The following is a 27,621-nucleotide window of genomic DNA, read 5'->3' as shown; positions in this document are numbered from 1 at the left end:
AATATGGAGATGTTCCGGTACTCCCGTTATACCACCAGATCAGGAAAGATTTCCATTCCCTTCCCCAAGCTGAAGGAATGGGAGAAACTCTCTCTATTCCATGTGCCATCCCAAACAGAAAATATCTAATTCAGTCCCCAATAAGGGACTTTACTACTTAATGGGTTTCTTTTCCATATTTTTTATTGGTGCTTTATAGTTGTACATAATGGTGGGATTTATTGTACCATATTTTTACATGCATACAATATAGAATATAATTTGGCCAATATTATTCCTTGTATTTCCCCTTCCCTCTTCTCCTGCCTTCCTCTGGTCCTTTCCCTCTACTCTTCTGATCTCTCTTCAATTTTCCATGAGCTCCCCTCCCCACCTTTCTTTTTTTTTTTCCTCTCTAGCTTCCACATATGAGAGAAAACATATAACCCTTGACTTTCTGAGTTTGGCTTATTTTGCTTAACATAATATTCTCAAGTTCCATCCATTTTCCTGCAAATGACATAATATTTTTATTTATGGCTGAATAAAACTTCATTGTGTACATATGCTGCATTTTCTTTATCCACTCATCTTGGTATAATTTTGATGCCTTAAAACAAAAAAGGAAGAAAAAATAATCTTCAGTGTTTCATTTCTGCTGGCTTTATGAGTGTTTAAGGACTGGCTCTTGTGAAAGATCCCAGAAACAGAGTACAAGACCTAATGACCCTTTTCCCCAGAAGATCTGCTTACAAACTTAGGTGAAGATAAATTAGAGCTAAAGATGGAAAGCAATACTGCCTTCTCCAAACCAAGTTGAACATTAATACAGCTGGTGTTTGATCTCCATTTGCTTTCTTGAGTCTTTTAGGTGAACACATGAAACTGCCAATATTCAACCAATTTGACTTACAGAAATGGCACTTTTAAGTGAAGCATGGTATTATTCTCTGCTGGTTAGATCCTAGAGAAGTGAGTGATTGGAACCATAAGCACTGAACATAAGAGAGGAAAGCAGCTCATACAGAATTTTAGATACAAAGGACAGCCTCTAAACAGACATTTTATCAGAATGTAAACAAAATGTTACATTCACCTTTTCTGAAAATAGTTAAGGGTCATAAATTGAAGACAAAGGACAAGTCATGCCAAGTTTTTGCATTTGCAAGTACAAAATGGGAATGCTGTTGTGATTTCTGATGCCTGTTCTTAATTGGCAGAACATTTCTCCCATTTTAATTATATAGATTTTCTTGTCAATATCATCCATGTTACAGAGCATACTTTTCAGAAAATACAAAATACCACAATATATTAACTTTTCATGAGGCAAAACAGCTTATTCTTTTCAAAAATAAAATAAATGATGTTTATATTTTGGATCATTGGATAAAACTTTACATAATGCCCTCAAAGAAAAAAGTTAACAGCAGGCTAAAATATAACATTTAAGTGCTGTGTAACTTCCTCCATTTTCTGTTTTGATTAATATAAATACAGACTATCATCTTTATCTGACACCAAAATCATAATTATAATTTATACCCATCTTATTTTTTCAGACAGCAATAATAAATGCAAATATTGAAATTCAAAATTTCACTTGAAGTTCTTTAAGAATCTGGAAAAAAGAGCCAGGTGTAGTGGAGAATGCCTATAATCCCAGTGGCTCAGGAGGCTGAGGCAGGAGGATTGCAAGTTCAAAACCAGCCCCAGCAACTTAGTGAGGCCCTTAGCAAGACAGTGAGATCCTGTCTCTAAATAAAATATAACAAAGGGCTGGGGATGTGGCTCAGTAGTTAAGCACCCTTGGTTTCAATCCCCAGTACCAAAAAAAGGAAAGAGAAGAAAAAAAAAAAAAAAAAGAATCTGAAAAAAAGGCATAGATTGTTCCCAAAGACTTCATTTAACATTTGAAAAAAAGATAAGGAATGCTGTAAACATTTTTTGGATTTTTCTAAGTTAGAGTATGTGGAAGGAAGTGAAAACTCTGGAAAATATGATGATAAATTTTATCTGAAAAAAGCAACAGATAAGAATAGCTAATATAATTTTGAAAACAACAAATAATGAAAACCAGTTTGCCTTAGAAAACATTAAAAATGCATTTATAAATCTACAGCAATTAAAGCAACATGAGACTGCTGATAGTATGGTACTTAACATGTCCCTAAAACAGTGCTAAATGTATAAGAAATACCACAGAGAATATACAACAGACCATCAGGAAAAGGACACATTATTCAACAAGTAAAGTAAGAAAGTTGCTGTAATAAGAAGTAAAATTAGATGGCCTAAATTTCATGCACAAAATATTCTAGATAAATTAAAATTTTAAATGTTAAAAAAGGAACCATAGGGCTGGGGTTGTGGCTCAGTGGTGGGGCACTTACCTTGCACGTATGGGGTGCTGGGTTCAATTCTCAGCACTGCATGTAAATGGATGAATAAAATAAAGCTCCAAAAACAACTAAAAACAAAAAGGACCATAAATAACTAAAAGGACATATCAGTAAGTACTTAGCTGCTTTGGGGGAAAGAAAAGAAATTTCCGAAAACAAGCTTAAGAATAAATACTTAAGCCCTGTAGAAAGCAAAATGAACAAAAATTTTGAACAAGTTATAAAAATATTTTTTAACAAATGTGACCAACATCAAATATCCTTAATATATAAAGAATTTTGTAGATCAGTAATACTACTTCATTAGAAAGAAATTAACCCATACCATACATGAATAGCTATTTCCCAAAAGAACTATTAATTACATAAATATTTAGATAAAAATGGTTTACTTTATCAGTGATCACATAGCTAATCTTTTTAAAAAGTAAAATTTCAATAGGGCAGTGTAACACATATCTCTAATGCCAGGTACTAGGGAGGCTGAGGCAGGAGGATCACAATTTCAGTCTGGGTAATTTAGCAAGACCCTGTCTCAAAATAAAATAATAAAAAGGACTCAGGATGTAGCTCAGTGGTAGAGTGCTTCCCTAATATGTAGGAGACTGTGACTTCAATCTCCAATACCACAAAAAAATTTTAAAAGTAAAATTTCATATATGACTTGATATAAATTGGCAACTTGTGAAAAAGATAATGCACTAATTGATAGGAATATAGTAAAATTGGAATATTCGATATTGAGATTGGTCAAACAAATGATCACTAACTTTTTGGATAAATATTTGATGGTATGCTTCAAGAAATTTTTAGTGTTTATAAACCTATAATTTCATGACTGGGAATCTATCCTATGGAAATATTTAGAGACATACAGGTTTATGTATATTCTTTGAAGCATCATTTATAATTAAGAAGAACTTACAATAAATAAGAATGTAAAAATAGAAAAATGATTAAAAATAATTATATGAAATACTGAGAAATCTCCAATTTAAAAATAGACAAAGTACTGAATACAGTTTTTTCATAGAAGATATAAAAATGTCTAATAAACACATTAAAAGATTCTCAATATCATTAGTCATTAGGAAAATGCAAACTAAAATTAACAATGAAATACTACTTCACACCATAAGGATGGCTAAAATCTAAGAAAAAAAATGTTGGCAAGGATGTAGAGAAATTAGAACCCACCTACATAGCTTGTGGGACTGTAAAATGGTGTAGCTACTTTACAAAACAGTGTGGCCCTTCTCAAAATGTTAAACCAAGGAAGTGATAACCATGTTTCCCAACAAAAGCTCCTGTGCCAATGTTCATTGCAGAGTCATTCATAGTATCCAAAAAGTGAAAGCAACCTACATGTCCATCAATAAGTGAATGGTAAGTAAACTATGATATATTCAATATTGTTTGGTAATGAAAAGGACGGACCTACATGGATGGACCATGAAAACACTATGCTGAGTGATAGAACCAGTCACAAAGGGCAATATATTGTAGGACATATGAATAAGACATGCTTTCTTTCAATGAATTGTGTAGAAAATTTAAATCAAAGTGTATAATGTCAGAGCAATAGACTGCAAGTGGAGAAAGGTGTGGGGTCAATATGCCCACAGGTACTCAGGTAGACTAATGTGGGTGTAGGCTTGGCTAAGCAAGGGCACTATAGAGCTATCTTGGGGCAGGAATTGGAAGGGGTTTAACAGGAAAGAACCAGGGAAATAGAAAAGAGGATGAGGCTCCTATGGGAAGTGGAAACTTCCTCTTGGAGCCACCTAGGGGGAACAGCTGGTACCTTATCTGTGCAAGGATAAGACAAGAACATTGCTGTCTCAGCAGACTTCCTCTCTCTACTTCTCTTAGACCTTCCCATTTCCCCCTTCTGGGGTGAGGATGTCCCAGAATTTCTCAGCAAAGACCATATGCCCCTGGTGGAATTGCTAAGGAGAGCCAACCCTCCACCTCCACTTCACGCAGCTATTCCAGGGCCTGTGCCTCTCCCTGGGGATACCCTCTAACTATACAGAGGCTTGGAGGCTGAAGAGGAAAAAGGAAGAGAAAGATGGGGGTGGGGAGTCTCATAAAAATAGAAGGGAGACCAATAGAGTAGAGGACTGGGACCAGGGGAAGACGGGAGGAGTAGAGAAAAAGGGGACAATGAGTCCCACTATTAGGTATAATGCCCAATAACAAATAAATATACATAAATAAATAAATAAATAAATAAATAATAAATAAAATGTTTAAAAACTGTATCTGAAGGAGAATATGAGGTGGTCTAGGGAGTACTGGCAAATGGAAGCCGCAGACGAAGGAGGAGAGAAGCTTGAGTGACACGGGCAGGAAGGGAGGGATGGCCTGGCATGTAGGACAACCAAGACTGCAGGGAAAGACACAATGGTAAGGTGGTCAGAAATATTCTAAAGTGGAAAATTTAAAAAGGGAAATAGTAAAAAGAGTTAATGATGCCATAGTCATACACAAATACACAAGTACGTGTTCTGTTATCCTAAAAGCATCATCAACTTAGACCTACAACTACTAGAAGGTGCACTTGAACTCTATTCTAAGAGTCCAGAAACTGGTATTTTAGCCCCAATTCTAACACTAAATGACTTTATCCTGAACCCTCGTTTTTGGAAAAAAATAAAAAAAAAAGGTGCAGTCATAATTCCCTTAAAGGGCTGTTATAAAGATTAAAAGGTAGCATGATTGTTTTACAAACTGTAAGTATAAACTTAATGCAACCTTCTTCAAATGTTATGTAAAACTACAAGGTACAACTAATAATCCTGGTGCTGTCACCAGGGCTTTAGAGTTTTTGCCCCAGCCATTGTGAATTGTGTGCTTCAGTGTCTCTATCAGTAAAATCAGATAATCAGATCATAGACCTGTCTGGCATGTCTTGTCTGAGCTGAGAATTTATAACATAAGTAGAGTAAAATTGATTTAAATCTCAGGGAAAGAATATGTTTTGTAAACCTAAGCATGATGAATACACTTCTTTCTGAAGTGCTTTTAATGGTCTCTGAGATCTTTCAGAGCTATAAGATGGTTACACAGTAATATTTATTTGTTTATCTTTTGGTATGATATTTTATCCTTTCCTTTTGAATAGAGAAATGGATGTAAAGAAAGTGAAATCTTCTAAACAGACTAATGACAAAAGCAGAGGTCAACTTCTTCTTCTTCTTCTTTTTTTTTTTTTTTAACTTTTTAACAGTCCCAGTTGTAGGCAGCTATTAGGATGTTTCTCCTTTTTATTACTCTAGTAACCCTTTTTGCTAGGAAGTCAAGTCACCAGAAAAGTATTGGAAAATTATTTTCTCAGTGTGTCTTATGCTATAAGACCATGAGGGGAAAGGCTGGAGGCTAAAAATCACTAAAAATATAATAGCCTCATTACTAAACAACAGCTGTCAAACAGTTTCTTATCTGTAGTTACAGATGCCATGGTGAGACCTCCAGCTGTAGTAATTAAATATTCTGTCATTGACCTCCAATAAAATACTATTCAACATTGTCCTTATTTATAACTACTGCTGGGTACCAACAATTTGGAGGACCTTGGGCACATCACTTCACCTCCTGCATCTATGAGTACCCCACTCTTAAAGAACGGAATCTCAGTGATTCTAAACTGAGGAGATACTGCCCTTGGGGGCATTTATAAATGTGTAGGAGTGTTTTATTAGTCAAGGCCAACAGTGCTAAATACTCTGCAGAGAGCATGGGGACAGTCTTGCAAAATGAAGAACTGTCCTGCTCCAAATGCCAGTAACAATGACAGTTATCTCTAATGTCCCTTCAGACAGTCACTGACACCACAGGTATGTCCATTCATTAATTCATTTGGTCACCAACTTTTGAGCCCCACTGTATGCTGAACACCAACCTTCCCTCATCCAAAGGTCCCAGAAACCCTGGCTTGGTTGTATGCTTTTTTTCCCCTTCTTTCTGAAAGCCTCCCCTCACTCGCAGGACCACCTGACACAAATAAGGATTTTTCTAACTCAAACCAAAAAGAAATAGACCCCAGAACATATCAAGTGCTTGGGAGTTTCTAATGACACTGGAAACAAAACGGCCCTCTTCGAAGATTGGAAGCTGGCCTAGTTTGCACTCAATAATTCAGGAATGGAGACCTTCAGCTCCACTGACCGAGGGCTTCCAGCCAGATAATGAAATCCCAGTTGTGAGACATGTAGCAAAATATTTCAACTTGATTCAATCATTTTTCATTTTAAGAACAAATCACCAACTGTTTTGTGCCTACTGAACAGTTTTCACTGGCAAACTGAAATTTCCTAATATACTTAAGTGGCATCTGAGGCCAGTTGTAAAACCTGCCTTAGCACATATTACCACATCAAGTAGGCTCGTTAACTTACATTGCTAATTAACTGTGCAGTGAGCCACTGTGAGCTGCAGTGCAATCCTACCTCTGCCACCTCCTACACAGTCCCTCCAGGAGAGCTGCAACCTCTGGGCCAAGCCCCAGCACCACAGTGCTGCTCAATATTCACAGGATGCTTCCTCACTTTAACCTCATCATCTCACAGCTACCCCGGGGACAGCTTTCCATTCTGAGTGATTGTTTCATTTTGCAAAGGAGAAGACCAGTGCCTAGAGATGCATAAAGGTCCACTTGGGTCACAAAAAAGCTCTGGGGATGGAGGGAATTCTGAGTGCTCTTCATACTGCCATGAAACCACTTTGACATTCAGGGATTCTTTGCAAATATCCAAACCTTTAATGAATTTTGGAGACTCTATTTTGATGATTCTGATCATTAAAAATCTTTGTGTATATTTGTTCAATAACTATGATCCTAGCAGTGTTCTGTGTGCTGGGAATACAGTGTTCTGGGCTGTAGAACCTCCAGATGAGTAGAGAGGTCAGATACTGTGTCAATTCCTCCATATTAATTAAGTACTATTGCACCAAGTACCATTGGCACCATGAAGGAGAAGCACAGTGCAAGGAAAGCATCAAGCAGAACCTGACCTCACCTGCATATCCAAGAGGCTTTCAGGAAGTTCAAGGATTGAGGTGGAACATTACAGAAGCAGGGGATTCATGAGTGAAGATCCTGAGGCAGGAAGGAAGGGCTTGTTGCAGGAGAGGATGCTAGCTCAGTGTAACTGGCAAAAGTGAGAGAGCGTGACTGGAACAGAGATGACAGACATTTCAAAGATGGAAGTGGCAGAGTTTGGTAATCAATAGGATGTAGTCCATGAGAGTAGAGGGGTATTGGGGATCACTACCCCATGCTGGCTGCTATGTGGTGGGGTTACTTGCTTAAGATTCTAGAAAGGAGCTTCTCTGGGCAGCCGGACAAATCACAAGTGTCTCCTTTGGCACATGGAGTCTGAAGTTGTACAGAACATCAGTCTACTACAGACCCTGCCTTGGTTAGTATATCCAGGGGTTTCTCCAGGCATGACATTAAGAACTAGTTCTGTAGAGCCCTGAGCACATATTTGGGAGCAGAATATAGAAACGATTGAGGAACTCACACTACAAAATACTTATATGTGTAGTATCTCTGAGCCTCACACTGATCCCTGAGGAAAGTTGGTGGAATTGTCTTCATTCAAACAGGAAACTGGAGCTTCCTGAGTTTGTGATGCCCAAGGGCACAGAGCTACAAGTCAGGCTCTAGTTGTCCAATTCAGGTCTGCTGGCTTTTGACATGGGATCTTCCCATTTCACCATGTTATATCTCTATGTGATCAAGGCAATCTACACCAACTCTGGGGGCTTCCATGTCACATGGAATCTCACTTCTTGTGCATAAAAATGAAATCAAAGTTATTTTCTACTTTTTGTTCAAACTTTTTTGAACAGCAGTATTTTAATCTATTTATAAAGCATTGAGACTAATATTTGTATTAATATTTAGAGCTTCGTTCTCTCTCTCTCTCTCTCTCTCTCTCTCTCTCTCTCTCTCTCTCTTTCTCTCTTTCTCTCTCTCAACTGGAGATTGAACCCAGGGCTACTCTACCACTGAGCTGCATTCCCAGCCTGTTTTGTTTTCAAGACAGAGTCTCACCAAGTTGCTGAAATTGGTCTCAAACTTGTGATCCCCCTGCCTGGGCCTCCTGAGTTCCTGGGACTACAGGCCTGTGCCCCTGCACCTGGAGCAGCACTTTTTTCTTCTAAGAGTGCAATGACAAGGACAGATTAAGTAACTTTTACTGGTAGTAGGGAGACAATGTCTGGGAGAAATTAAGTTCAACTTCTAAATCCTAAAATAAATGTTTTAAGAGTTCTGTACCCTCACCTTCGATTCTGAGATCCATTCCTAAAGTAAGGGAACCACCTAAAACCACTGGATGTATCATCTACATGCCTGTGTGTTCCAGCGGAGCCCGCCAGGGATCTGAAGAGGGAGGCAGTGCTGCCCCCACCACAGAAGGGGCAGGAGAACCTTCACCACTGGCCTTACTGATTTGCCTTCTCCTTTCTATCAAGGCTCATAGGATGTTTACAGTGAAGTGAAAAATTAAAGTTAACTTGCATTTAGTTCTGTTTTAACTGCATCATTTCTGGGTCTACATAACAACTCAGGTTCAGGGAAAATACTTTCTACAAAGCGAAATCAGTGACATGAAAAACACCCCTGAACCTCTTCTTATTTACCTTCCTCCCTCCAATAGCTCCTGGACTGTTTTGTGATCCCAGTGGTGATTTTGCTCTCTTGGTTCTTCCTGCTGATCCGGTACAAGGCTGTGCATTTCATTGGCATTGTTGTCTGCATCCTGGGAATGGGCTGCATGGTAGGAGCGGATGTACTCGTGGGAAGGCATCAGGGAGCAGGTGAGTCTTTGGATGGTCACCAGGTTGGTGACCTCTGTAGGTGACACCAAGGCAAGAAATGGGATTTGTGGTTGGGAGAAACAAGGATCTTAGAGGAAACTGGTCTGCCCAGTGTCTGAGTCCCGTTTGTTCCCCACACCTAAAACATTGGCATGCAGGAAGTACTTAATAAATTTTATCTCTTGAGTGAATGAAGGAGGCATTATGCCTGCCGGTGAATTCAGAAACCTGCAGAAAGTGCTTAAAGAGGAGTTACCATCTACTGGGAGGAAGTTTGGGAGGTCAGAGCTACTGACCTAGACCAGCTGCTTAGAGGTGTTGTAATGAGACAGCCCACTCTGGAACCACAGGGTCTTGCCCACTCTTCCCAACTCCTCCACATCCCAACCCTTCCTCTGCCAAGTCAGAGAAAGACTGAGCTTTCAGACTACCAGATGAAAGTTGGCTTATAGGCCTAAGTGTGGATATTTAACCTTTAAAGGCTAAATTAGGAATGTGGGATACCTTTACAAGGAAGAACTGTGTACCATGTCTTCCTATATGTTTTTTTGTTTATTTGTTGGGCAGGAGGGGCTATTGGTATCAATCACAGCTTGTGGGTAAAGCTTCATAATTAACTCATCAGATTTCTGTGAATCTGCTGGGGAATCCCTGATTCTGGAGAGATCCAGAAGATACTTTGAAAAGCATTGTAATTCTTTAAAATATACCAAGATCCTGTACTACAGAGGGATTTTTGGAAGATGAAAAAGTGACTGCCTCTATTAACATCAGGAATGGAATAGAAAGTACCCACTTTTCTATAGTTCTTGAAATTGCCCTTTCTTCTAGGAAATTAGATAATAAAAACTAAAAATTGGGGTATTTCACTTTATGAGAGTAGGTCATATAAAAATCTCCAAAATGATGTCATTTATGTTACCCCATAGAACTTTAGAGCAAAAAAAGACCTTGTTCAGTTCTTTTATATTTGACATATAAGAGCAACCAAAGTCACAGATTTGGGACAGCAAGAACTAGACCCCAGGGTTCCTGACCTGTAGAACAGGCCTCCCCCTTTCCCATTTTGCTGGGGGCTAAAGACACAAAACAGAGCAAAAGAGGGACCACCTGGGTCTCCCAGAACCATAGCCTGTACAATATTATCAATCTCCACCTCAACAGAGGGACTGACAGTACACACCCCAGTGTTTTCCAGTTCTCCTCTGTGAAATACTGGTTCCAAGCATGTCAACAGATGTTGTGTCAAAAGGCCAAATTTGTGTCTGGGCTAAATTTGTGTTTTTTACATAGTGATCTCAATATGAACAATCTCTTTTGAACTAATCAGATGGTATTTTTGTCTGATGCAATGTGACCAGTTCTAAAGTTCCAATTTAAATACACTTTCTCAGCTTCCCAGGTACTCTGTAAACACAGACTAAGCAGAATTCCATACCCTTAAAAAGTTCTTCCTACCAACCCTGGCCATTCATCCAGACCACCATCTTATATTCCATAGTTGAGGAGACCACTTGTCCTGATAAATCTGAATGTTTAAGCCTCAAATGTTAACATGGATTGTAGATACTAAGCCTGTAAAAAATGTTTTCTGATTTCAAATGAAGCATTAGAAAAATAGTACAATTTAAGAAAAAGACAGTAAGTCCATTTGAGGACCTTTTCAAAGTGGTCATTTTTTAAAAAACATAGATATGGCTTAAACATCAAGTGGTATTTCACCTGTCCATGTGAGTCTGTTTAAGGCCCACAGCAGTGTGCCTTTGTGACATATGAAGCACTAGTGTTAACAAAATTAAACTGCATCATCACAGAGTACCTCTGTGCTGTTGAAATGGTGACCAAGTACATGGGATGATATTTAAGGCCAACCCAGATACAGGATCAAAGGGTTCATTTGGACATACTTTGCCTCTATAAAAATATAAAATTTGGTGGCAATTTAATCTATCATATAAGGTATTTTTTAAGAAGGGAAAATCCCATATTGATTCTGAAATCAGTATTATCCTAAAAGTGGTATATTATCAAAAATATGCCCCTCTCCTTTTTTTTTTTTTTTTTTAACCTTTGGAGTAGATTTGGTTTCATTGTATTAACTAGCCCTGGAAACAGAGCTTTTCTAAAATACTTCAGGCATTCACTAGAACTTTAATGATACATTCAACTCTATGTAAATTATCATCACTTTATCAGGGGCTTCTCACAGGATAAAAAAAATGTCTGACTTTTTTATGTTGCTTAATCCATATTTCATCCTACTTTGAGATTTTGGCAGTTCTATCCCCAAGCACATTGATTTTGGCCCATTCGGTTACTTTGACCTCATTATAATTAAGGTAATTGCTTTAAATCTGCTTTGTCGGCATGCTTCCTCACCTATCCAGGAATTCCTCATTGGATTCAACCTTTCTGTAGGAAGCTTCTCAAATGGCATCAGGCCCTCCAGATACAAAACATAAAGGTGAGGGCCTAGAATGATGAACCAGGGACATGCTGGTGATGAAACTTGGCCATCAAGTCTGCCTGCTGTAGACAGAGGTGAAGAGAAGGCCTCAAGGCTGTAGCCTGGAGACCCTGCCTTGGAGCCTGTGAGTGGCATACCTAGTGGGAATACACTAATGGCACTTGTGTTCTCTTTCCGTGCCCATCACAGAAACTGACCACCCACCATAGGAGGTTTCCATAACTTTGAGCTCACATGAAAGGAAGTGTCTTTTCCAAGTCGGTCAGTAAACACAGTTGGTCCTAATAGGTATATCCTCTCTCTGCCACCTTAGCTCCTCATCAGTATTAAAGGCCTCTTCTGAGAGACCATCTCTGCTCTTACTGATGTGGGCTGGGGGAGGTATGCAAGAGCTCCTGAGAATATTATATATGTTGGAGTGCACAAAAATGGCTTGGGAAAGCCCAAGAGACGCATCTCCACGACTTCTGCTTCCCTGGGAGAACTTATGGATATAAAAGAGAAGCTTAGAAAATAATTGGATTAAAATAAAATGCAATTAAAATAGCTCTTTGTTATAAAACATATTTTCTTGCCCTATAAACTATTCTCTACCATAATACATTCATTACATTTAGTTCATGTATCAAAGATGTTAGTTACCCATAACAACAATTTTTATTAGATACAATTTTATATATATTTCAAGGGAAAGAAAATATTTTCAAGGAGCCAGATAACTAAACACAAATAAAAGTGACATTTTGGTTAAGTACCCACTGGTGTCAGGTACTTTCTTTTATTATCTCATTTAATCTTTCTAACCGTGGAAAGAATTTTTATTCTCATTTTTGCAGCTGAAGAAATCAAGGCTCAGAGACAATAAGAAACTTATGTAAGAGTACCTGTTTTCAAATTATATGGCCTGAATGTGAAATTTAGCCAGAAATGTACAATTGTTTTAGCATAGTCTATTAGAGTGAACAACTTCCAGAATTGCCCAGGGTGGAGGAAATTGCCCAGTGTGGAGGAAATTGCCCAGATGTCAGACTTTTGGAGTCAAATTGAGTTCCAGAAAAATAAAGCAAAAGCTTCCAGTATCTGAGACTCAAATGTATTCAGTGGGATGGAGACCTTTACATGAATTGTACTAATAGTCTTCAGTACTCCAGAATAGTCTAACTCATCGTTAGCTCTTGATCTACTGGTAAGTGGTGATTTCAAATAACCTTCCCTCTTCTCCTTCTACCACCATATGTGCACATATATCCCTCCAAACATGATGTTTCTTGTGCTTAAACAAAAATCTTAATAAGGAGTTACATGCAGTGGTGCATGACTATAATCCCAACTGTTCAGGAAACTGAAAAGGGAGGATTGTGAAGCCAACCTAGGCAACATCCTATTTAAGGAAAAAAAAAAAGCAAAGACTAATAATTGGAAAACCAATTCTTGCAAAGCATTTATGACTTGGTTGATTAGAATCACAGAGTAATCCAATTGAGAAATGCCCAACCCAAAGAGACAGATGATTATTCAAAGGGAATGATTGATTCACTTTTAGCTAACACTGGTGACCACTTAGTGTCAGATACTATGCTAGGTATTTTACATGTATTATTATTCTCACAATAACCACATTTTAAGGTAAGGAAATTGAAGTTTAGAAAGACCCTATAGTCAGCCCAATGTTATACAGTAAGTAAGTGACAGAGGTGTGGTTATACCCAACTCTACTCTGGATTCAGACTTTTTCAGTCAGCTCAGTTTGTCTAGACATTTTTTGAGAATGCATAATTTTCCCATAATTTTCCAAGATTCATTCTCAATCTAAATCTCAGTGACTCTATGCCCTTCAACACTATTTGTAAAAGAACAGATGGGAAGTTAACAAGTCACAGTCATGGAGTGGAAAACACTAGGTGCCTAGATATCAGTGGTATGATATTCAAAGGAGGAAGAGAAGTTTCAGGTTAGATTAACATTTCATCATTTCAAATGTTCCCATTTACTGAAAATTTTGAATATGTTATCACTTGTATCCTTTTACACACATAAATGATAGCTTTTCTGAGCATAATTTTCACCCATGAACCTTTTGTATAAACTCGTGTCAGTATCTACTACACTAACTACATAAAATATGGAGTACATTGTGATTTCCAGTTAGACACAAATTTTAGATGCAAAATATTAGTTTCCTTATTATCCAGAGTACTTCATTATATAATATGGTTGTACAAAATTATGTACTAGTTAATCAACTAAATTTTCATACATGTCATGTTAGTTTTGCATCAATGTAACAAATACTAGAGATAAATCAACTTAAAATAATACAGGAAAGTTTGTTTTGACTCATAATTTTAGAGGTTTTGATCTATTGGTCCTGTTTCTTTGGGCCTGTGGTGGCACAGTACATCATGGCAAGAGTGCATGGTGGAAGGGGCCTCTTCACCTCATGGTGGCTGGGAAGCAAAGAGAGTAAGAGGAAGGGACTGGGTCTCAACATCCCCTTTAAGGGCATGTCTCCAGTTACCTCACTTCCTTCCTCTTGGTCCCATTTCCTAAAGGTTCCACACCCGTTGCCCCCTCCCCTTAGTAAGCACCACAAGGTGGGGACCCAGCCTTCAAATAGGGACCTTGGAGAGACATTTAAGATTCAAACGATGGCATTTGCTATATGCACATGTATCTACTTCAGAATTACTTAAAACTGATAAATATAGAGTGAAATTCTAATATTATTTCATCTTTTTGTCACTGATGACTTAGAAAATATTTCTGAAATTGTAGTTACACAAAATTGAATTCTTATTATCCAAAATTACCGCTGAATTAGACTAAAAGTACTGATAAGTACATTTCTTGTAGTGAAGGTCAGTTCACAAAGTGGGCCACAGTTGTACAAATGTGAAATTTGAAAAAATAGGTGAGACTATTCACCAAAACAGTGTGTCGTCTTCTTAGGGGTTTTAAAAGATAGATTGCTATTCCCCTAATTCCTACTAAAATATTTCATTATGATTTAGCCTTTCTTAATACAGTCATGTAAAGTTAATTTTATTGACCAAGAATTCTATTAAGCAGCCCTTTCACACTTCCCTATGATAATAATAAGTGATTTTCATAATAATGACTTTGTGTCATCATGAGATTCTAAAATGTCTCCTGAATGAAAAGATGCTAAATTGTGTTCATTATAATTCAAACTATAGGTATGTTTTATCTTATGGGTTGTTCTTCAAATGAACTACTTAAAATTAAAGTTTGTCATTATTTTCTAGGCAACCCATAAAAAGCTTGCTGAAGATTTCACACTCTGTCATAGCAATCCTGACTTCCCCGGAAGATGCCTGCAGGGACCTCCTACCTGGTCTGGTTTATCACCAGGGCCTCATTAAGTTCTCAGCTCATCTGCTGGATAGAGATGGCTAGCTCCCCAGGGACCCAGGGAAAGCTCCCAGCCCTCACAATCTCATTCTCAGCTCCACTCCCTTGAGAATAGACTACTGCAAACTGCTGCCTTTCAAAGTCTCTTCTTTTTTTTCCCCAATCCCTACCAGGAATGGGAAGTCACCTTAGAAAAAATGGCACCATTTAGAAGAGATATCTAATGCTCCAAAATGACCACACACAGTTCTTTCCAAACTCTTCCTCATGTGAAAATCTCTACCTAGAGTATGCCCTGTGCTCCCAATTGAGAGCCCAGTTCTATAGTTTTAGATTGTTTCAACTAATCTGGGAATCCAAGGCTGGTTCAAGTGAGTCCCTTCCTGAGAATCATGCCGCAGTGAGCACCTTCTCATCCTGCACCTGTCCCAGAGCATCACATCTGCTGAGCTGCTGGCCTGCTGATTCTTTCAGCACGGAACCAGAGGCTATGTGGATACAGAGCGTATCAGTGAGGCCCTGCCAGCACTGATTCGACTACCCTGTTCCCTGGCTCCACCCTTCCTGGAGTAGAAAGAGTTTTCCTAATTATAGGAAATACTGAGAAAGCATTTATTAAAAATTGAACACAAAACAAAACTGAGTATAAAACCAATCGCTTTTGATTTTAAAAAAAGCAAAATATTAACATGATAGTGCATTATACATTATTTTCTTCAGGGGATTTGAAAAATTTCAGCTCATAAATCTTCTTAATCTCATTGTCTAAGTATGTGCACATTTTGCCCATGGTCAAAATGTAGTATTGCCTGTTTTGTTAAACTCCTTCTCACCATGTATAGCAGAGGGTGGAAATGGATCCTATTTGTTCTAAGCCAGGTTCACTATTCTGAAACAAAAATAACGTTTGCATACATTAGCATACATTCTCAGACACATAACTGGACCAAAGACATTGAACTTGATGGAGAGAATGAATGGAAAAAATCAGTGTGAAAGGACCAAGTCTCCTTCTTGGTTAGGGAAAACTTCTGCTTATGTCTAGACAGGAAACCTTTTATATCAGAACACACTGAGAGAGGGCACAGATAAAAATCTTCACTCCATCTCAACTGAAAATCAGAAGTTCTCTGTTCTTTTTGGTTCCTAGGGGAAAATAAGCTGGTAGGGGACCTTCTGGTCTTAGGCGGAGCCACACTCTATGGTATCTCTAACGTCTGGGAAGAATACATCATCCGAACCTTGAGCCGAGTGGAATTCCTGGGAATGATTGGTCTGTTTGGTGCATTTTTCAGTGGAATTCAATTGTGAGTAAAAAAATAAATAAATAAATAAAAAATTCAAGGAGTAAGTAAATGGAACTTATTCTTAAAGTTTTTGTCCTTAAAGATATAAAAATCCTATGTCAATGTATGATTACACAAATGGTATGCCTTTACTCCATGTACAGAGAAACAACATGTATCCCATTTGTTTACAATAAAAATAAAGTTTAAAAAAGATATAAAAATCAAGGCAGAAAAGTAGTCACTAACTTCCCGCACAGAGGGTTCTTGAAATGTTCAAATTCTGTATATTTATTGGTAAATTTCCTTCAAACTACACAAATTGCTATGTATTATAAAACATTTAATAAACCTGGAAGATAATTTTCAAGAAAGCATTAGAAATACATCCATTTTCTCAATCCAGTAAGCATGTTATTATTTAGAGAAGTAGAAAAATTAAGCATAAATATCACAATTCAGCACACTTCCACAAAGGGACATTCTGTTTACTAGTGAAAACCACCAGGACACTTATGTTTTTAAATTGCCCTTTTATAAACTTGTTCTTTTATTGCCTATGGATAATATTTCAAATTAATGTCTTAGAGTTAAGTATTTCCACCTTCCTTAAAACATGAAAGTGAGGCTGGGGTTGTGGCTCAGTGGTAGAGTGCTTGCCTAATGTGTGAGGCATTGGCTTCAATTCTCAGCACCACGTATAAATAAATGAATGAATAAAATAAAGGTCCATCAACAACTTAGAAAAATTTTAAAAACATGAAAGTGTAACAGTGTTCATGAAGGCCAAAAGTACAAGTTCTATAATAATCCTGGAATTAGTGCATATAAATTATCACTTGATGAATCATATATTACCTTAATTTGTTGTGAGAATAAGTGTTAAAGCATAATTTCCCATCAGTAAAGAACATACATTTTAGTTTCATGTAAGAAGTAAGAATGATAGTATAACTTCCACTCTAATTTCACCAAATCATTTTCTACAAATGACTAATTCTCACAATCAACAAATTTCTTTCTGCAAAGCAAGTATTTTCTAATTGTGTTGGTTCAACATCTTAAATTACTAATGGAAGATAATGTGGCATCACCTTAAACATGTTTTGCATATAGGCTATTTCTACCAGCCTCCAAATTTTGGTGTCCTGAATACTGGTGAAAAATTCAGCAAACAAAGCATAGTGGTAGGAAAGACTCTCTGAGAAGGACTTAGTTTGAAAGTATCATGGTAATTTTTAAAATTTTTTAATTTGTTCTAATTAGTTGTACATGGCAGTAGAATCCATGTATACATTTTGATAGGTATGATGGTATTTTAAAGTTCCTAATTTGGTGCTTTAACTTTAGGAGAGGGGAATGAATTTCCTTGTTCAACTATTCATAGCCAATGTTTTGTAGATGGATGACTCATGTTATGGGTTATTATTCTTGAATCCAAGATATATATATATATTCAGAGATTTAGTACTCCTTTGCTTCAGTTTTATCCCATTATTGGTGATTGAGCCCTTTGACAGACACTTTTTGCCAATAAGGGCTTGTTTGGCAAATGGGGTACATTGAGGACACGCTGGCACCAAAGCAATGCTGGTGGAGTGATGACAACCTCACCTCCTGCTCCTCTTCTAGTGAGTGGGTCTCAAAGTGTGGTCCTCAGACCAGCAGCACTGGCATTGCAGGAGAGCTTGTCCAAAATGCAGCCCCTTGAGCCCCACCTGGACCTGCAGAATCAGGATCTCTAGTGGTATTTTAACACACTCTCCAGATGACTTTAAGATACATTTATCTTTGAGAATGATTACTCTAGAGAATGCTCCCATCAGAAAATTGACTAAAACTGCAAGCAGAGAAATTTTCTGAATCTAGGCATTTGTTTCTTAGATAGCATCTGAGCAAGAAGGAACAAAGGCTCTGGGTGGACTGTTGGAGGAGAGTAGAAGTTTGCATTCTACCACAGTTACCAGAAAGCTCTCACTTGCTGGCCTTGCCTGGCAAGACCACAGGCTACCTCTGTATTGCTCAAAGTTATTTTTGAAATTCAGTTGGTTGTTTTATTATTTGTATAAATATAACAAGTCAAGAGAGGGGAGAAAATAGAGCATATTATCATCTTGCTTATCAGATCTACTTTCTTTGCATTTGCAGAGCTATCATGGAGCACAAGGAGCTGTTAAAGGTGCCCTGGGATTGGCAAATAGGTAAGGAGTTTGCACACCTCAGATACTTTTTTTAGTAATCTTGAGAAGTACATTTTTTAAGAGTGATGCGGTTGGGTGCAGTACATGAACAAGGGAGGGAATCAGAATGGTAGGGGGGAAAAAAGGTGATGAAATCCCTTTTCATTTTAGGGATTCCTGCACACTGTAAGAGACTAGCTTGTGTAATTCATCATGTTTCCTACTTGAGCTTCTGCTCATTATCACTGTCAAGGTGGATAGACACGGAAGTGTGTTATTAGGTTAAAGACCAACCGGAAAAGAAAATGCCCCAAGGCAGTGGTAGCACAGAAATGACAGCAATTTGCTCTAGCCAGGAAGCACAAAACTGATGTGATCATTAAAAAGTGGCACTTTAGTAAAAGGAAAAAAACTGAACTTAACAAAAAGGCATAAAAGGAAACAATGTAATGGGCATTCTGAGCCCATAAAAACCTTTTCAGAAAGGAGCAGTTTGCACATAAGAATTCGTTAATTGGGACCCATATGGACCTAGAAAATACCAGACATGCTTTGAGCTAGTTAATAGTCATCCAGGGCATCTCAGATTCCACCTGTTTCTAAAATCACTTTCCTCTAAAATATTGAGGAAAGGATTTCAGATCCTAGGTGATGCTCTAATGATTGATCACACAGCAAGCCCTGGAAAGGACTGCCATTGAATGCCCTCAGCAGGTATCCTCAGTGACTGTACTGAGGCACACAGGTCCCAGCAGTGAACCTAGAGTTTGGCTTAGCCAGGAGGTGCTGGAGAAATGTATGCAGAATGTATGCAAATGGAAGGTAAAAAATACAGTGTCCCCACACTGAAGCTTACTGTTTGGGTCATCTCCAGTCATACAGATTTGATACACCTGACAGCTTCCTTTGACAAGGAAAAAGAACAATGACATAAAGTCCTCTGCATCACTTTACTTACCCCCAGCCCCTATGCTCCAGGACCACCTTGCTGAGGATATCATTTCCTCTAAAGGCACTTGTGAGCCACAGAAGTACACATGACATCCCTGAGAGGTTATCTCTTGTGATTTCAAGGGCTGCCCAGCCCGTATACCATCAAAGGTCTGCCATTTATTTTTCCTCAAATGTATGCATAAGATGTTATAATTAAATGAAAATCAGTAGGCAGTAGGGGCGGGCATGCAGAGGAGGGCAACCAGGAAGGGAAAGCTGCTGCCGGTTGCAGAAGCATTTGCCTTTGTGACTCTCAAAGACATGACTCTTAAATGTTGGACTTAGTAGCACTTCACATACAGTGGTCTGTGAGTCTAAATTAATTTGATATTGACTATAATAGTAATGATCAAAATGAATTTGTCCTCTAATTATGTGGATGTCATGTGCATGTCCACTGAGGCTCTCTTATAATTCTGTGTTAGTTAAATGTGTCATCAAAAGATAGTTTTATCCTAAACTCTCAGACTGCCATTAAAATGTCAGTTCTCTGTAGTCCAAGATGATGAAGACAGTATAAAAGGAACACATTACAAAGTCATCCATTTAATTCTTGACTGGAAATGAGGCCCAAATTTCCCAGAAGGGGGGTCAAATATTCATCCTCTACTTTCTGAAGGATTTGTAGGGTTGGGTTTGAGATTGTGATGCCAAGGCCACATTTGTCTTCATTAGCCTACTCTGACCAACTACATAGTTCCGTTGTTTAGCTCAGTTTTGGGCACATGGCTGTCAGAGAATGTGTGTATGTGTGTGTGGCGGGGTGTGTGTTGTTATTTTTAGTTATACCTCACAGTAGAATGTATTTTGGCAAATTATACATACATAGAGTATATAGCTTATTCTATTTAGGTTCCCACTCTTGTGGTTGTACGTGATATGGCGTTACCCTGATCATGTATTCCAATACAAGGCTAGGAAAGTTATGTCCAATTAGTTCTGTGAATTATATTTGTTAAGTGAGCAAATGAATGAATATCAGTGAAGATGGATGCTATTCTGCCTTCTCCCATCTCCTAAAACATAGACAGAAGGGAAGTGATGGAGACAATGACTCGGGGAGGGCTTTAGGTTTGACATTGCAGTTTCATTCGGGGGAACTGCAACTCCTGGGCCAAAGAGTCAGGGAGACATCAAGGGCAGTCAGCATTCTCTCACCTTCCTCGCACTCCTTGGGAAGTCACCCAAGAGTGGTCCAAGAGCTGTGTCCAGCTCTGATCTCTGTGTCCTGGTGAAGAGCTCACGTTGTTTGGGATAAAAGAACAGAATCCAAGTCTGTCTTCATTACCCATCATCTGTCAGTGGGTCCGTCTCCTTCCTCTTTCCACAACACTAATCTAACTCTTAAAATCTCTTGGACAGCTCAAATGGTTGTCACTTTATCAAAGAAAATAAATTTCTTTTCCTTGCGTAAATGGAATGATAAATGTATTATATTTTTTGGACTTGAAGACATTTTTAACAGATTGTAATTTTCCTACAGTGTGGGCCAGTTGCAAGACATAGAATGATTAAAAGCAAGAAGATAATAGTTATCATTGGTTTTATTCCTTGTTTTACTCTACTGAACACAAAGATTGGCTATGATTATCTAATCAGTAAAATCGAGTAAAATGTACAATTTGATACAGCTAAAGTGTGCACCTGGGGAGCAGGAATGTTAGAATCATAGCCAGAAGTCTAATAAATAACTTAAATATTCCCTTTGTCCCATTTGCCATATTGTGCTAATGGACATGTGAATGAATACAATCTAAGGTGAAAGTCAAATATCATATGAAAAAAATGTACTGGGGTTCAGCACCTGATGTTGTCGTTGATCCCTATTTTTTTGTTTGTTTTCTGGAGGCCAAATCTCAATTTGACCTTCCCTTGAAGATGGGATAATGGAACCACAAAGCAAGGTGAACGTTAAAGTTAATTAAGGGTACAACTTTCTTTTTAGCAGTGATCTCAGGTCTACACAGTTGAGGCCACTTGACTGGGCTCTTGGCTTCCTGTTATGGGACTGTAGTCCAACTCTCCTGTTAACAATGTGCACATTTGATTGACTCCTAAGCTTACAAACAGAGTGTTCATACACCAAAACACGAGTTCACTTAGCAAAATCCGTCAACTCTGACCAGTGTATGTATTCCACTGTGTACCCCAATATCTAATTTCTGCCATTTTAAAAAATAATGTTCTGATTGTTTAAGCTAGTATCATTCTGAGGTAGCCTGATTAGTAGAGGGAAAGTTTGCTGTATACTAGTTTTTCTACTTTCCTTGGCTTACCAAGTGTGCTTATAAAGTCACACCTCTTCTCTGAGCCCTCCAGGGACCCATATCCAGCTCCCTACTAGACAAATCTTCATGGATTATACATAAGTATCTAAAACTTGACATTCAAAATGGAACTTTTATTTCCCCTGAAAACCTGGTCTCCCTTAGTTCTTTCCATCTCAGTAAATACTATCACAGTTCACCCAGTTTCTAAATTTGCTAGAACTTTGATAACTTCCCTTCCTCACTACCACCTTAAGTCCATCTCCAGCATTTGTTTGTTGAGTTTTCACAGATCTAGCCCCCTCCCTTCTTCTCCCTTGCCATTGTGAGCTAGTCCAGGCAAGCCACTCACCTCTCTTGCCTGGGCTAGAATACTAAACTTTCCACTGGTCTCCTCCCATCCTCCCAGGCTTTTTTCATTCCTTCTGTACAGAATAGATGAGGTAATCTAAAAATGAAGATCAGATTACTTTAGAAGCCTGCTACAAACTGCTTGGCGGCTTCCTAGAATAAGACATAAATTTCTTTCTAAGACACAAGGATTGGTATAATACATCCCCTTCCTAATTTTCCTACCTCATTTCTTATGATTCTTATTTCAGTCATTCTGGACCCTGGCAGTTCCTCAAAAACTCATACCCTTCTCAGTCCCTTCTCAGGTTCTTTCATGTGAAGATCTCCCTGCCTAAACTATTCTTCCCCTGCTTTCCACAGTCTGCTTTCAGTCTATTAGCATTCAAGGTAAATGCCACCTCCACAAAGCAGCCTTATCTAACCACCTTTCCTAACCACCACATCCTCCTGCAGAGCCCAAACAGCAACTCAAGCTTCGGGTCCATCTTGCATTTCATCGTACTTCTAGCCCATTGCAGAGTGCCTAGGGTATAGAAAGTACTCAGTGAATAATGCTTGAGTAAATGAGTGAATATAAAACATCAGAACCCTCAAGTCAGAATCCACGCAGGGTGCGCTAGGTAATATGATGAAAGAGTAGAAATCTGGAACTTTTTAGCCCAGACATGGTATGATGCAAATCAATGGTGCCCTTTAAAAATTAAAAATAAGAGAGACTCTGATTTGTGTGGACTCTATTCTATCCAAACTTGATTATTTTTAGAGACTTAAAGATGAATTTGTTCATAGTCTGTTAATCACAGAGTTCTTCAAGGAATATTGAATTAATTTTATGTCTTTTCATGTATTAGTCATAGGTTATGTAGTATTTATTGCATTTTTAGTAACTTGGTTAAAAGGAAAATGAATTATAAGTAGTATGAAACCCAAGTGTAGGGAAATTAGCTAGTTTTAGGGAATTAAAACTTCTGATGGAGAATCAAAAACCTTCTGATATTACTGTGACAGAATATACACACAAGATCTACCTTACTGAAGTAGAGAAGAGGCATTTCCATCTTCCTCTTGGAGTGAAGGGCACGTCCTCCACACTAGAGGGGGCTATTGTACTGAGTTTGCTTACTTCATGCTCAAATCTGATGTCACTTTTGCTAAACTTAGGACCTGAAACATATAGGATAAAGGTTTTTACCCTTAAGTATTTTTCAGAGGGGCAAGCAAAATTAACATGGAAGAAGAAATTGATGAGCCATAGGCAGTGTGCAGGATTCCCCTTCGTCCTCCCAGTGGGGATGCTGAAGATGCCCAGGAGGAGGCACTGACACTACCTCTCTTTGCTCCCCACCAGGACTGCTCTATGTTGGCTTCAGTGCCTGCATGTTTGGTCTCTACAGCTTTATGCCAGTTGTCATAAAGAAAACCAGCGCCACCTCGGTCAACCTCTCTCTGCTCACAGCGGATTTGTACAGCCTGTTCTGTGGATTGTTTCTCTTCCACTACAAGGTAAGTTGAGTCAGTGTTCCTTTGTGAAGATGACACTCTGTAGACACAGGTCTGTAGACACAGGTCAGAGTACTGAGACATGGCACACATTGATTTTGTGTGGAGAATAGGAATGCAATTCTATATGCAATCTCCTATGATTTGAGTTTTCACATTTCTACTCTAAGACAGAGATCAAGTTTTGTCCCAAGACTATTAACTACAATTGATGGTAAAAGATAAGCAACAGCCAGAGAAGGAAGAGCCTTTGAATAATGGGGAACAGTGTTTCCTATACCATTCAGCCCAGAAGCTACACTTATTTCTGACCTGAAGCAAGAAAGATTTGTCCAATTCCCAACTACAAGCACAAAATGAATTCTGCCAAAGGCATTGGCAGATTATGTTCTCTTTGAAGAAAAACACAATTCTTGCAGTTTCTACTTTGCAGATATTTTTATAGCAAATATGAATGGAAAATGCTAATGCACTAGAAATAGTTTCTTTTCTGAAAGATTGGGGTTTGAGTAAAGGAATGCAAAGAGATATTGTGAGGCATTTGCAGTTAATATATCAGCCCTGAAGAAAGGAAGAAACTATCCTGTCAAAACATGGTCCCCTCTTAGAATGCAAGACTCTACACACATCTTTACCCAAGGCAGACATGACTAGTTGATAATGACACACCAAGTTCAAGTGCTGTTCTTTACAACTGCACTTGTTCCATCCATTAACAATAGCTTAGAGTTGGTATGTGAGAAGAGACCCACTTGCCATCCCTTCACTAGTCCTATGAAAATACACAGTGAAATAGGCCAAGTATGGAATGTCCAAGTACATAAGACCAAAGTAGAATAGGCAAAAGGAAGAGAGACCGTACCTGGTCACTGGTAGCCATGTGCTTCATCAGCAATATTATAGTTAATATCACCAGCACACAAACATGGCCAGCTGATGGAGCACCTTGGTGGGCAGAACACCTTCAATCAGGTGAAGATGAGTTTGGGATCTCTTAGAATAATGATGGGCTGAAAAGAGTAATACTGAGATGACAAGAGGCAAATCAACTAAATTGAATAATCAGAATTGTCATCAAGAGTAACAAATGTCCTAGCCCAGAAACCAACTGAAAATGGAACAGATAAGACTAGTGCCTGGAAGGACAAGAAAACAGATCTGGAAGACAACAGAGTGAGAAAGTGGCCATGTAGTGGGCTGGAATAAGTTTTTGAGTTCCTACTTTTTCCCAATTTTAATGGGACATCTTTGACAAAAACTGTGTGTATGTGTGTGTATATGTATGTATCTATACATACACACACACACACACACATATGCATACATACACAAATATGTATACATACACAGTATGTAAAATGTACATATTTTGATATGCATGATATGCATGTACATTGTAAAATGTTTGACACAATCAAGCTAATTAACATATCCATCACCACAGTTTTGTTTTTTTCTCTGTGTGTGGTAAGAATATTTAAGATCTACTTTCTTAACAATTTGCAGGTGTATAATACATTATCATTAACTACAATCATGTTGGACATTAGATCTGCAGAACTTATTCATCTCATAACTGAAAGTTTGTATCCTTTAACCAACATCTTCCCATTTCCCCTGAGTTTCTGTTTTATATGGAGCCTTTGGCCCAGTACAGAGGCAAAAAATGACAGCTAAGAGAAACAACCTAGGCCTGGAAAATATTTGTTATTTATAATTTGTCTAAATAGCTTAATTTCTATGTTCCAAGCTCACCCAAAGATTCATTAGGGTAAAAAGAAGGTCATGATATGTTCCTCTCATGCTGCTGCTGACCACAGTGCTGGGAGAACCAGTTTGCTTCAAAATCCTATTTTCCGGAGCCCTAGGGACCACCAACTGGCCATGGTCTTACTATAGCAAAAGGGCCATTTTTTTTTTTCTCTTCTCTGCAGTTAAGCACCCACATTAGACCATTCCTCAATGTGAGTTCAGTTCTGAGCAATTAACCCTATAATTAACTTTATAAATTCCCTAACTAGAATAACTCCTTTAATCTCCCTTTAGGAAATATGACTAAAATCCATTGTTCTAATTGAGGACTATGGTCACTTCTGGGCAGACCAGACCCAGTCCAGTTTTCAGCATCCCTTAGAGCAGTATTCTTAAAACTCTGGTTTCACCCCAGAAACCTGTTTAAAAATGCAGATTTATGGGCCTCACCCCAGAGCCACAGAATTAGTATCTGGGGACATGTCTGGGAATGTTTGCCTTAACAGGCTCTCCTGTGAGTCTAGTGCTTTCTGAATATGAAAGTCACTATTTTGAAGAGAATGGGGAGCACTTGAGTGGTGCCCATTCCTGCTTGTATCTGGCACTTCTTATACTTTCACTAACTTTAGCTTAGACCTGGGGTTCCTCACATTTGCAAATATCAGGAACTGAGAAGGCTGATGTATCAGGTAAATTCTAATTCTCCACAACCATCCTCTCCTTCCATTGTTTGTATGTTACCTTTGTATGTTATCACCCATATGCTTTGCTTTGCTGATGAGGAAACCATGTAACCCACATATAAACTATATGTTGTCACTAGTTGAAACGTATTTCCTTAAGGTAGAGCTTATTCCAACACAGTAGGTGGTTTTTATTCTAGTTAAGATTGATTCCTAGTCTTAAAAAAATATTAAACTGACCAAGATGTTATGGTCTGAATGTGAGGTGACCCAAAAGAACACGTTAGGCAAGGCAGACGTGTTTAGATGTGAATGATTAGTTTATGGAAGTGGTAATTCACAATCAGTGAATTATTCCATTTGATGAATTCATGATTTGAATGGATTACTAGATGGTAACTGTAAGCAGGTGGGGTGTGGCTGGAGGAAGTAGGTGACTGAGGGCATGACCTTAGAGAGTATATTTTTCCCTGGTTCCTTTCTCTCTCTGCTTTTTGGCTGCCTTGAGATTAGCAGCTTTCTTTTGCCATGGCCTTCCTCAACACAGTCTACCTCTTCATGGTCCCAGAGCAGTGGAGTTGGCCAACCACAGACTGAACCTCTAAGGCTGTGAGCCCAAAATAAAATTTTCTTTTCTAAGTTATTTTTGTCAGGTGCTTTGGTCACCGCAATGGAAAGCTAACTAACACAAAGTAATTATAGATTCACATACAATTTTAAGAAATAATACAGAGAAATTCCATAACCCTTTACCTGTTTTTCTCCATTGGTAATGTCTTGCAAAACTATAGTATAATATTAGGATATTAACATTGATGGAGTCAACATTCAGAAATTCCCATCGCCACAGGGATTGCTCATGTTGCCTTTTTATAATCTCACCTATGTCCCTTTCACCCACCCCATCCCATTGAAACCACTTATTTGTTCTCAATTTGTATAAATTTGTCATTTCAGGAATGTTATGTAAATTGCAAATTATACGTTTGTTGACTTTTGGGATTGACTTTTTTCACTCAGCATAATTCAGTTGTTGATCATTTTTATTGATGAACATACGTACTCCAGGGTATGGATATACCACAGTGTATTAAACCACCCACCTGGTAAAAGCCATCTGAATTGTCCCCATTTAGGGTTGTTAAAAATAAAGCTTCTAGGAACATTCATGTACAGATTTTTGTGTAAACCTAAGTTTTTGTTTCTCTGGGATAAATGCCCAAGAGTATAATTTCAGGGTTGTATGGTTATGGTATGTTTAATTTTAGAAGAAACTGCCAAACTATTTTACAGAGTGATTTATTAACTATTATTGCAAGTAAATAAATATGTACTATTTATGAGAAAGAATATACAAATAAGTGCTCTTACATATTGGTACCATTTTATAATGCATGCATATATTTACAGTGTACATATATTTTGCAGTTAATAAATTTTTAAAATTTTTTTTATTTGTAGATGTACACGATTCTTTATTTACTTTTTTTTTTTTTTTTTGTGGTGCTGAGGATTGAACCCAGTGCCTCACATGTGCAAGGCAAGTACTCTAGCA

General features: G+C 38.1%; 1 protein-coding gene across 2 annotated transcripts in view; it reads left to right on the top strand.

Moving 5' to 3' along the window:
* Slc35f1 (solute carrier family 35 member F1) overlaps positions 1 to 27,621 on the top strand; it is a 527,643-nt gene that overhangs the window by 344,449 nt on the left and 155,573 nt on the right. For both annotated transcript variants that reach the window (XM_047559604.1, XM_047559603.1), the window contains exons 4-7: positions 9,053 to 9,212; positions 16,202 to 16,358; positions 18,486 to 18,538; positions 23,480 to 23,634. In XM_047559604.1, the coding sequence (XP_047415560.1) occupies positions 9,053 to 9,212; positions 16,202 to 16,358; positions 18,486 to 18,538; positions 23,480 to 23,634 (525 nt within the window). The remainder of the gene's footprint in view (positions 1 to 9,052; positions 9,213 to 16,201; positions 16,359 to 18,485; positions 18,539 to 23,479; positions 23,635 to 27,621) is intronic.

The sequence above is a fragment of the Sciurus carolinensis genome, chromosome 7, assembly GCF_902686445.1.
Source record: "Sciurus carolinensis chromosome 7, mSciCar1.2, whole genome shotgun sequence".
Lineage (NCBI taxonomy): Eukaryota > Metazoa > Chordata > Mammalia > Rodentia > Sciuridae > Sciurus > Sciurus carolinensis.
This window is presented reverse-complemented; position numbering and strand designations above follow the sequence as displayed.